Here is a 12069-nt window from a genome sequence, read left to right on the forward strand (position 1 = left end):
CACTGAGTAAAGGGAGTAAAAGCGGTGATATTAAAGGACGAAAACGAGCGGTTCATTACTGGGAATGCCGGCAATAACAATACGGCTAATGGTCGTGCCGCGATCGTCTCAATTCCCGTTTCTACTCAAAAATTTCCCTCAGCTACGAGTATAACAAATCCCTGGCAATTGCTAGTAGCATGTTTTGATATAACGACTCTATGTTGCTATTAATAGCGAGATGTTATTAGCATAATTCAAAGCTGCTATTTTGAAGTGTTTATAATAGAATAGCATCAATTATGTCGCATAGTTGAGTAATAACGTATCATTGTAATCGCTGGAGTAGGTATACAACTGTGTTAATTATAGTGTATAATTGTTTAGGTATGGCGTTGTAGCGAGTTGGTTTGGCCGCGCTACTACGTTTTACTTGTTCGAAGGAAATCGTGACCTAAGCGCGCTTGTCATACGTTGTTCTACGTGTGGGTAGGTCACGTAACCACGTTTCACTCGTTTTTATATCTCTATACTGTTTTACTTTATAAACGGTTCGTTGCGGTAGATAAACAACGTTACTGATAACGGAAATAGGTTTTTATTTTTATTGTTTACTTCTATTTTATATTGGTTTCATGCGAATGCATTATTTATTAAGGTTAAAACAAGGATAAAATAAAGTAATAAAAATATATGAAATGACGTTAATGTTTGACATAAAATATTGATTATTTACGCGTTGATTATTGAAGAGTATGAGTCAAATGAAGTATAAATAAATTACAATAAGTACGAGGTTGTTCTATGCGTACAAAAATAGTATTGAATCTTGTGAGATAAGCATCTACGTTTACACGGACATTTGTAGGCGTGGAATAATGAAATAACTGCACGATTATATCAAGCGCCTCTCAATTTAAATACAGCTATAATTATAGTACACTATGTAGTCGATAGTCGATGGGCAAAGGCGATTAAACGACAGTACTGCCTTCCAAGGAGATAATTGTAAAAATAAGCTGTGTGGTCTTTAATACTGAAATTATAGTTTTTCAATCCCGTCATAGCTATCATTTTAAACAGTTATTTGAAGGAAAATCATAATATCTTCAGATTTTACGTTTGGTGTCAAATAATTAAATGTGCGATAGGTAATTTTATTTCATAGGAATGGATAGTGTTTATTGTTCGAGAACAAATTACCCGCATGTTGCTTTGCATATCGTGTCAATAATATCACAGAAATTCATCGCGTTTTATTCAAGTCATTACTCCGACATTCATTAACAAAAACCGCATGAATATTAAAAAAAAACAACACTGAATTTTCTTAACTGAAACTAAGAAAATGTTCTCGGTCCAATAAATCATTAATTACTTTGTACGTATAGCAATCATTCTATCTATAAAGTTAACTAGTATGTATCATAAGAACGCAGCTCGTGCGTGACCATTCACAGAGAGATCACGCAACTTAGTCGGGTTATAATAATTAGCTACAGCAATAACGTATCCAGACCACACCTCGCAATTAGGTCTCGATTATATGGATAGTTTATGTAGTCTTATAATAGCTACATAAAACTCGCTGTACAAGGAAACTCATAGATAAATTGTTGATGTTAGGAATCATGTGTTACAATTCAATCTCAAAACAAAAAAATATCGTATGTAGAACGGTGACAATTAACTTATTTTGAATGTAAATAGTAAATCAAGTGCACAATTCATAATCTGTGAATAGAGGTTGGGCAATAAAACAAAAGGCATTTGAACCGCAGCCAACAGGTACGAGTATAACAAATCAAATCACAATATGGTGGTATTAGCGTTGCGATTCTATGCGCCGGAGATTTGCAAGCGTCGTTGTAGCGAGCTGCACCGACGTGCACTGTAAGTAGGCTATGCGCGTGCGTCGACCCCGCGCCCGACTTCAGGGTTAACGCCAAGTGCTCCACGATAGGGCTGCGACTAATACACAACAAATGTTTTTTTATTATTGTTTTTCCTCATGAATAAGGTAAATTCTTGTACTAGAATGTTATCGGTGTATCGTCGGGGAGTTAACTAGTTAATGTTACCTTAACTGACTATTGTTTTGCTTTTGCGACGCGTAGAGCCTAGATTTATAGACAAACGACACTATTCTAGAAACCCATGTATAAATTGAAAACGAGTTCCACAATAGGCGCCTTCGATCCGAGACAATAGCCGTGAAAAATAAATTATGAAATAGTCTTGTCAAGCGATTCAAAATTTATTGTATTTATATTCAAATAAAAATCAGTTCACTATACAATTTTAGAGATAAAGGCAAAATCGCCTTAGCAACCATCTTAAAAAAGGATTATTTGCAAGTTCCAACTGAAGTAAAATTAAGGTTAATAAAATCATAAATAAGAATTTTTCAAATATAAAAAATCCATTATTTAAAAAGGTCACATTTTTTTATTGGATATATTTTAAAATTGACACCCGTATATTAAGACCAAAGTAAATATAATAATAAAAAACCATTCGACGCGAAAACTAAATAATAGACACCAAAAATTAACAAAAAGCTACTTCAATCCATCTTAGTATTTTTTAGAAGAATCTAAATTGAATAGATTAGTCATAATTATAGGTCAAATAAACGATATCAATCTACGTCTGAAAGATATCGTGAGCCTCTTCTAACGATATTGTAGGCACTGACATAATGAGGCGTAGAGATATCACTGTCTCAGTTTAATTAACAGTCCTGGTCTTGATTACTACCACGGCCGGTCTATTCACGACTTGATCTTATGACTTGTCGCCAATGTCTGAGTTCCTAGTACATCCTAACATTTTATTCTATTATAATGTAATGAGCTTATAAATTCAACTATTAAAGTGTATTATTAATTAGCCAATATACCAACAATTTTGGCCTGAAATCAAGCCCATGTTTTCCAAACATTATTACCGTAGTTATCGTGATAATAATAGCGAGCGCGGGATCAATGACCGCTCCAGTTCTATTCTAGTAACTACAACTAGTGCTACAACTTTGTTTCTATGAAATTTCATACACTCGAGTAGTTTAGTTTCAGTTTATTATGACTGAGCACGAAAATTTATTGGGTTATTCGAAAGAAATAGCTACATGTAATTAAGGTTTCGTGGTTAACGCTTAGTTAAAAAACAAGACTTATTTTGCTCAAATGATTTGTTGATGAAATAAGGCAGTTGGTTTTAATGAACGAATAAAGCTTTGTAATGTTGTTAAAAAAAACATGTCATATGTCATAATATCTGGGTGGCGCGAGTCGAATACGACAGGCGTGGGCGGGAGCATAGACGAGGCGACGACGCGGACACCGCGCAATGTGGCCATTGGGCAACGTGCATTAAACACATTACATTCACTACCCATTACATCTTAAACTTCAATACCAACCAATAAAAAATACAACGAGCTTCTACTGAGAAAAGTTTTATTTCTAACTCCTAACATAAAAGTTTTCAACATCGCCAGTTCGCCACTGAATTATGGGTGGCACTGCGAAATATTAAACGATACGACTCCTAAATGTACGCAAACAAGGCGCATGTTTATCAAGATTGAATTCAACAGTACGATGCTTACAAAAACCGGCTCCAAAGTGCTACCAAATATGGCAATAGTGTCCTGCAAGTGGATACTTGCGATAACTTTAGAAAAAAACTTGATCACAACAACACGAAACGGTCTCGCAAGCAGATACGGGTTGTGGATAAAGTTCGCACGCTTGTTACCTTTTATAGTTCTGGTAGCCTATCCACGCTGTGTCGAAAGCTAAACATTAAGAAAATACGCAAGATCGACTATCTGTTGCGCCACGCGATCAAACTGCGTGTTCCTAAATTCCAAATGATTTAAAGAGTTTCGTTCGTTATACGTATACAGTAATTTATTTATCAAGCATCTGTAATGGAGTAATTACGTTTATCGAGGTCTTACGAAACGCCTGATATCTGAACTAGTATGAACGTATTGCACGTCGTGCTATCATTCTACAACTTTTTGCCGCGAAGGAAAGTTGCACCGCGAGACCTATCCAGCCCTATTGTATCTATTAACCGGCTACTTTCTCATTTCTTGCCATTTACGGTCCGTTGAGAAAATCGAGATGCATTTTGCAGTATATCAGCGCATGATGAACAGACGGAATGACAGCATAACTTAGGCCCACTCGAGACCGGCTGACTCATTTATCGTTCCGCCTATAATCATTTATTTTTCATAGACCATAGGAGCAATTATGTTACAGCGCTTGCATAAAAAGCTTATAACACAGACACAAAAAAGTTAAGCGACTGTTGCGCTCGGTGAACAAGACGATTTAAAGAAAAACGCGGTGTTAATCCACATGGGAAGCCTTGAGCACGGTATCGGGTTGCGGCCGCGCGGGCTACATCGGATTTAGTTACATGGGCGACCGCGCGCCTGCCACATCTTCCGACGCGGCCGTGCTCTTCGAATAACACACATTACTCCTTATGATTACGTCCTAAATTCATCTCACCCGTTCCCTTTTGATCCCAAAGATAATGGCCGTCCATCACACTTGAAGAGTTGCAAACAAATTAAAACCTGCAAAACATTTTATGAAGTCGTTCAGCTCGTTAGTCCATGTTTGATCACGAGATGCGATATAGGTATGTATGTACATAGTGTACGCACATGCATGGTGGACGTGAAAATTACCGCCGCGATAAATTCATAAGCCCGGCTTTAGGTCTTACGAGCAATACAACCGGTCGGCGCAATCAATATGCTGGCAGACAGCGGGCCACCATAAATAGAAGAAGTGGACGCGGATTTAATGATGCCGCTCCGCGAAAACGTGCCTCGCTTGTCGCTGTTATCAATCATGCTTACAGCTCTGTATCTCTGTATCGTTTCACTTGATTATTAGATTCCAGTAGGAAGGAGCGGGTCGATATTTATTTTATAGCGGGCCTATTGAATTTTATTGCTCGACTGGAGCGATTTATTTTTTCCCGCTAAATGCCGACTTTCAGCGGCCGAGATAAGTGAAAGATCGCAACTACAGTCGTAGTCGTAGTTCGTAGTACACGCGGAGGGTAATCAGCCCGGGTGGGGAATTATGAAGTTTCCCTCGGTGTGAGTAAACGGGGTATTCTCACGCGAGGTGGAGCGAAACGAGTCGGCTCCAAGACAATACTGGTCGCGTTATTTACGCGATAGATAAGTGAAGAAAATGTTTTAAATTATCTCGCGTGCAGAGTCGGTGCACGAGCGGACGTTCGCGATACAATAGTAGCACTTCGCGCGTCAGACAAACACGAAATACCATTTAAATTATCCTCGTTCATTATCTATGTTAAATTACTATCTAAATTACTGCATAAATCAATTACAAAAAGCATTTTGAATTTTTATAAGAGAATTAGAGTTCTTAATTATTATTTCTATAGCCGGAATCACTAATACCACTGAAGAATTTAAATTCACTCGACCGGTCATTTACATAATGCAAACTAATTGCTTAATTGACGCTTGGTATTTTCTCCACAGCAGCCACTAATTTTAAGTTAATCGTGTGATTATAAGCACATATGACAAAGAAAAATGGGCTTAACGATAATGTTTTGATTATAAATAACGATGCACGAGAGAAAGTCAACTGTCAGCACCTAGCAACACAACAAAACAATATCCAGATGCGACAAGTTGTGATCGGAGTAGTGAGTGTAATTATTCAATCATCGAACAGAAATAAGTGCGCATGTACAATGGCGTATGTGCTGTAATAAATAACAAACAAATGCTGAGCAAAAATAGAAGCGGGCTCGGCGGACAGGGGAATGACCGCCGCTTGACACACAACTGGCTCAAGGCCCGTGGAGATTAGATACCAGCGCCGCATAACAAATACACATAACGACTGACAATTGCAAAATAATCCGTGTCGAGAACAATCCAGTAAGGAACTCTGTATAGATGAAGAAATGTAGAAAAGTTACTGAAAGCTATGTCTGCGCAAAACTTACTATCAATTTTATATATCAGTCTGTACATTTTGTGAAGAAATTGGTTATTACTTCAACAACAGTATGGTACCGATTTAATAGTTTGGCAGAGGGCACAGGCTATGAAATAAATCTTCTATATTGCCCATTAAAAGTTTAGCTCGTATTCATAACGCTTTCATTGAAGCAAAACTCTTGAAACCAACGTCAACAGAATCTTGATCATGTGAAATCATGTCTTATTTCTACTAAAAGGTAGCTTGGTTGAAATTCTTGATAGAGTCCATTTCTACTTAGGTCCAAGAACCATGTTACAGGATCACTCTCTACACTATTATCTTAAGGGCTCAGCTTAATCTAAATCCTTAACTGTAAAGAGTAGCTTGAATGTTCTACCAAAAAGCAGTCAATACAAGATTTATACAAAATCTTCGAATGCAACTGTTGCGAACTCCAACAAGATCATAATGGACCGATATGTTATTATAAATGTCTGTTAGAAGCATTCTCTTCGTTAGTTTTTACACATCTACTGTGAGAATCCGCCATCTGTTAGTGATAATTAGAAATGTATACAGCGTCTCAAACAATGAAACAATACCGCGATAGTACGATGAAAATAGATGTGTCACGGCTTGATACGGATTCTAAAAGAGGCTATATGTAAGAGCTATGATTCTATCAATTTTGCTTTACTTACCCCCGGTTTCTGAGGTAGATTTAGCGGTAGTTTATCTATTCAATAACGTTATATAAAAAAATCTTTTAAATAGGTAAACTACCCCTAAATGTACTCGAAAACCGGGGGTAAAATGTATTACAGTAGATTGCAATCCCGAGACACTTTCAATAGATTAAAAAGTTAGAATTAAATAATTGAGTTTTAATTGACTTGTCCGTCTCAAATGAAAATAATAGTTAACTTTTAAATGAGTCTGTCTCTTACTTCTTCTAAAACTAGCGAAGCAGTTTGACGTGGTAATTTCTTACTTGACTCTTCATTCTAATCACTACAGTCCATAATAAACGAATACTTACTAACTATATAGTTTTTATGTCTAATATTTCAGTAAAATACTGCTTTCCTGTCTCAGCTATTCCACCTTTCATATTCACAGGAATGTTTTCGACATCACAGACATTCCAAGAGTTTCTTGACAGCCATTTTATTTACAGCTACTTAACCACTTTGCGCATAGTGAAGGAACATCAATTACTTTTTTACTGATTCGAAGGCGTGCTAATACGTGCGCAAGTGATTTTATAATGTGAGTTATGAATATTTCAAGCTGCTACGAATTTTTACACAGTTTCACGTACTGTTATATGAAGTTATGCAATGAATTAGCACAAAGTTACGAATAAATATGACATAAATAACAGCGCGTTCGTTGTTTTGTATCAAAATTAACTAAACTACGAAATATCGATGAAGTTATTTCGCAATCACAACACGTTTAGTCACGGAACCGATACGGTTCCAATTCACTATACACAAAAATTATATTCAAACTTGGGAGCTGAGGTAAACGCCAAAACTAAAGCCCTAAATATAACTAACGCAGTAAAACATTAAAGCGCATCTATTTATTTGAGCGCTGAAAAAACATTTTACTTTCGTCTGGCTACAGGCGGGTCTCGTAAACCACCCAGTGGTACGATTAAATTACACAAAAGTTACGTTTATTCGGTAGAAAATATACCGGCCACCCCTCCCGGCGCCACTCGTGACAGCGTTTTATCGCTAAAAGTGTCACCCACTGTTTTTATGGCGGCGACAACAAAAGCAAACTTTCACCTCCGCAAACCTTTTGAGCAATAAAAATATTTTATTGGCGGACCTCGTATGGCCAGTTAGCACATCTCGTTCCAAACAATAATTTAATTAGTAGTTGGTAACTGAATTGAATGGCAGGATACGAATACCTTTGCCTAGCAATCATATGACATTTTAAAAAGAACTTGCTCTATAAAATACGCGCGGATAGATTTTTATTTTATACAAATGATTAAATAAGCGACATTATCTCCTGTGCCATGAAAATAAGACAAATTAACAAGATCCATTTAACTAATTTGTTGATTACGCTGGGCTGCAAATACAGAAATAGATATTGCTTTCTCGTTTCGAACTTTGACGTCAAGTACTTGGCTAAAGTACTGTTTATTCGAAAAAATAATGCGTCCGCAAAATAACGGTTTATTTTTAACCAGATAATTGGTTTCTGATGTTGTTGAACTTGCAATAATAGATTCGAAGAAAATATGTTTCACCTTTGCAGTCACCTCTTATGTTGTCAGAATTTGTAAAATGATTGCTAGTAACCACGAATTATAAAGTTGTACAAGCTCCCTAAATATTTTTCGTTTTCAGCCTTCCTCAAAATTTTCACGGTAACGAATATTTTATACATACCTTAATTTGATATGAGTTGACTTTGTGCTTGGGTAGAAGATTAAAAGTAGAGAAGTCCAGTCTTCGGGAGAATATGCCGTTGGCACCGGCGCCGGCCCTGGAAAGAAACACGCCTTTAGAAAAGAAACTTTCACACAGAATTAAAGAGTCGCATTTAGAAATATCTCATAGCCTTAGGGAGTCTATTATCGATTTAGAAATTTGTAATTCGTTGATATTACAGCTGCAGACATCACGTTTACTCCATTCTGAATTGCTGTATGAGCAACTAATATCGTATCCGTTCTCCCATCTCGTGGAGTCTTCCAACTTTTAACCCTTTCACCGCGCGCAGTGATGAATCGGAATCCAATTTTCTGTGTACTGCCCTTTGCGACTAGTACATTTCGTGCCGTCGGTATTGAAATGGTTTATGCTTAATCGCATTACACGGATTTATAGGGAACACGCAGACTGGCAGCTTTTATACTTTACACTGCATTCGCATGCAACGCGATTTTATAATCACTACCTTTTTTATCAAACTTAAATCCCAAACAAAATTTAAAAATTATAATACTCGTCTACATTCGCGAAAAGGAAGCCCTTGAAACAACTATTATAAAATAAGACGACATCATTGTTGAGGAAATCGCAAAACAACAGAGATAAAAAATCGCAAACCCGTTTGACGTTTAAGAGGCTCCTACTTATTTTAAAAAATGTTATCAAGATTTTAAGTTCACAAAAACCCACATAATATTCTTTTATTGAGTACATGCCAATGAAAATAATGATTAAAATAAAACCGATCTTTTGTCGGAATCGATAAACTGTAAAGTAGAACAATATGCATCGACGTTTTTAATCATCCGACACGGCGCAAAAAGCAGTCTCAAGGTAGCGCAAAAAAAGAAGTTTTTTCATTGTCAAGGCCAACAGAATTAGATACCGGCTTTCGTATCTCCGCGGGCGTGTCAATATAACGCTCTGTTTACATTTACGTAAAGATAAAAAAACGCCGATTATAATGTTGACGTGCTTATCGTCATGGCGGTCTATTGAAAACCGGCTAAGCTCTTACAAATTAAATATTCAGAGATTAATAATTGATGGCGTGTTGACACTGGATGTGATATTATTAACCAAATTAAATGCATCAACCTATTTGTTGTTATCTAACGACTAAAACAAAATTTTAATGCATAAGCCAAGCCTTTCTTCCGACTATGTTGGAGTCAGCTAGTGACTTATCAAACAATTTTTTTTAAAGAGTGTTCTGGATTTGCACAGTCGATGATATTTATCTACCTTATTTTTGACTATACCTATTTACTTTCAACAACCAAAAGTGTTAAGTATTTTATTGCGATACTACTTCAGGGTGTATAAAATTAATAACTACAACTTTTTCTTGGAACTTAAATAAAATATCGTGGAAGTTAATAAGTTAGCCTCACATTCCTCTACTAGAACAATCCCACAATCACGCATGAGTAACGAACGCCATCAAAACAACTACCTATATATCTTATATGTTATTTTTCCACAAGTGTATGCATGATGCATTTTAAAACAATATTCCTTTATCATCAAGCTTACTCACTCAGAGTTAGCAGTCGAGACTTGCGACGGAACGGAAGTTCGCTCGACTTAATAGAGGTAACCTTGGCAGCACAATGAGTTACTTTAATTTCATGAACAAAAAACGTCGGCAAGGAGCCACAGGCTGGCCCAGTTACGCAACACGATCGCCTTAGTGCCCCGTAATGCTGCACGTGTAAATTAAATTAGCGCATAAAATGATAACGCGTTCCAAAATTGTAAACAGCGACGGGAAATGTTGGCTAGGTATTTTGCGATAACAAGCCTCGGCAACAATAAAAAATAAAGAGAGTGTTGTTCAGAATTAACATTGATAGTGACTCGAGATCATTCTTAAATCTGCATAAGCATTTACAGGGTTAAAATCAATTCTGGGGAGTTTCCTATCAATAAATTGACTTGTTTGTCAGCCAAATACCTAAAAAATCTAGATACAAAATATCTTCACGTTTATTTGTATCGAAATCCAGCTGCACGTTCGCACTCGGAGCACGTGTATTTCAACGTGGATCCGATTAGATTCGGCGCCTGAGCACGCTTGTTTTGTTTCTTGGTCCCAAAAAAAAACTTCATGTAGCAAAACATTGTTGTCTGTCTGTTTGTATTTGAGTCCACTATGAATAGAATGATTATTACAGCAGCTCCTCACTGTTATATTTCTTTTTGTATATTGCCCTTTAAACAACAAGTAATTTTTTATCGCTAAAACTTTTGTAAGTACTTACTTTGATATGTACATTTTTATAGCACCTAGTTTGACGATAATCATATAAAAGAGCTTGTTTACAGGAGCAACAGTGTCGGGCTGATATAGCGAATGCAATATGGCGATGTTGGCCTTGGCTGTTGAATAAAAATAACGATGTTTTTGTCGAGTTGATTTTATATCACAAGTGCGGGCGGACGCTTCAACCCGCAGAACGCTACGTGTGTGTGCACTCGACCAAAATACTACTTTACATAGTTATGGAGAGTCGCTCCTTCAATGCTATATCTCTCTCTCTCTTTTCTCTAGCTTTGTCCCTTTTCAGGACTAACTCTCCCACTGGATAATGCCTCAATGGCAAGTCAACCATTTTTGCCCTGTATTCTGGTATCGAGGACATGCGCTAGCGCAGTCACGCACCAACGAAACCACTATTAGGCGCTGTTTACTTAGGATTAGGATCATTTTAAGGTGCGGTACTCACGATAATAGACGTTTTTAGCCCATTACTCAAGTGCTAAAAGCACTTGCAGTTGTTCGACAAGAGTGCTCTTTTAAAATGATGTTTTGTTTATAAGGACCTCGTATATTAACATTTGTGTTTAACAAACATTCGTCGCAAGGCTAACCGGTACACAGTGATATTCGATGTTTTCATTACACAGACGCCACATTGCGAAAAATCAAAGATAAACTCATACGTAGCAAACATTGTGCTCGACAAATAACTGTTATTGTTTGGTCACGATAATAGCGCTAATAATTAAAGCCGTCTTCCATTTAAAATTCCATCAGATACAATTTAATTGAATCCATTTTTATACGGCACGACGTAGAGTTTTATGGTACAGAAGCTGTTTGTTCGGTTTAGTAGTGAGATAAGTCGAATGTCTATTGTGATTTGAAAGTAGACACCTCAGTGGGAGCTGGCTGTGAACCGGTTCAAGACTTTCTCATTCATGCAGCCCACGTACTGCAACCGGCTTTACTGACACAAACCGAAATGTAATGAAACATTTTCTTGTACCTACCCACCTTATTAGATTAGAATCGTGTAAGTACATTTGTTGTGTTGTCTGGCGCAAATTGATGTGATTCATCGCGATATACTTTTTGTGTGTCCATGATGATATAAATTTAATTGAAGCTCGTCTTACGTAAAAAACAATTGTAACGCAATCGTCTCGTGTAAGTGGATAAAAAATGACCGAGTGAATTGTACAAAAACTATGTAAGTACAAAAAAACATACTTGCCAGCGCCAGTGATACCTTTATTGGGAATTTAAATAAATATGCCATTGTGTACTTTATCTGATGCGATCAAACAAAGAGTTTATGTGGTGGGGAGCAACAATTTATACTTGATGACCTTTACAGTAC

General features: G+C 36.9%; 1 protein-coding gene across 1 annotated transcript in view; it reads right to left on the reverse strand.

Annotated features, from left to right (window-relative positions):
* heca (hdc homolog, cell cycle regulator) overlaps positions 1–12069 on the reverse strand; it is a 68249-nt gene that overhangs the window by 31950 nt on the left and 24230 nt on the right. Inside the window, exon 2 of the mRNA XM_076118435.1 lies at positions 8399–8495. Coding sequence (XP_075974550.1) covers positions 8399–8495 — 97 coding nt within the window. The remainder of the gene's footprint in view (positions 1–8398; positions 8496–12069) is intronic.

Source organism: Anticarsia gemmatalis, chromosome 9 (genome assembly GCF_050436995.1).
Source record: "Anticarsia gemmatalis isolate Benzon Research Colony breed Stoneville strain chromosome 9, ilAntGemm2 primary, whole genome shotgun sequence".
NCBI lineage: Eukaryota > Metazoa > Arthropoda > Insecta > Lepidoptera > Erebidae > Anticarsia > Anticarsia gemmatalis.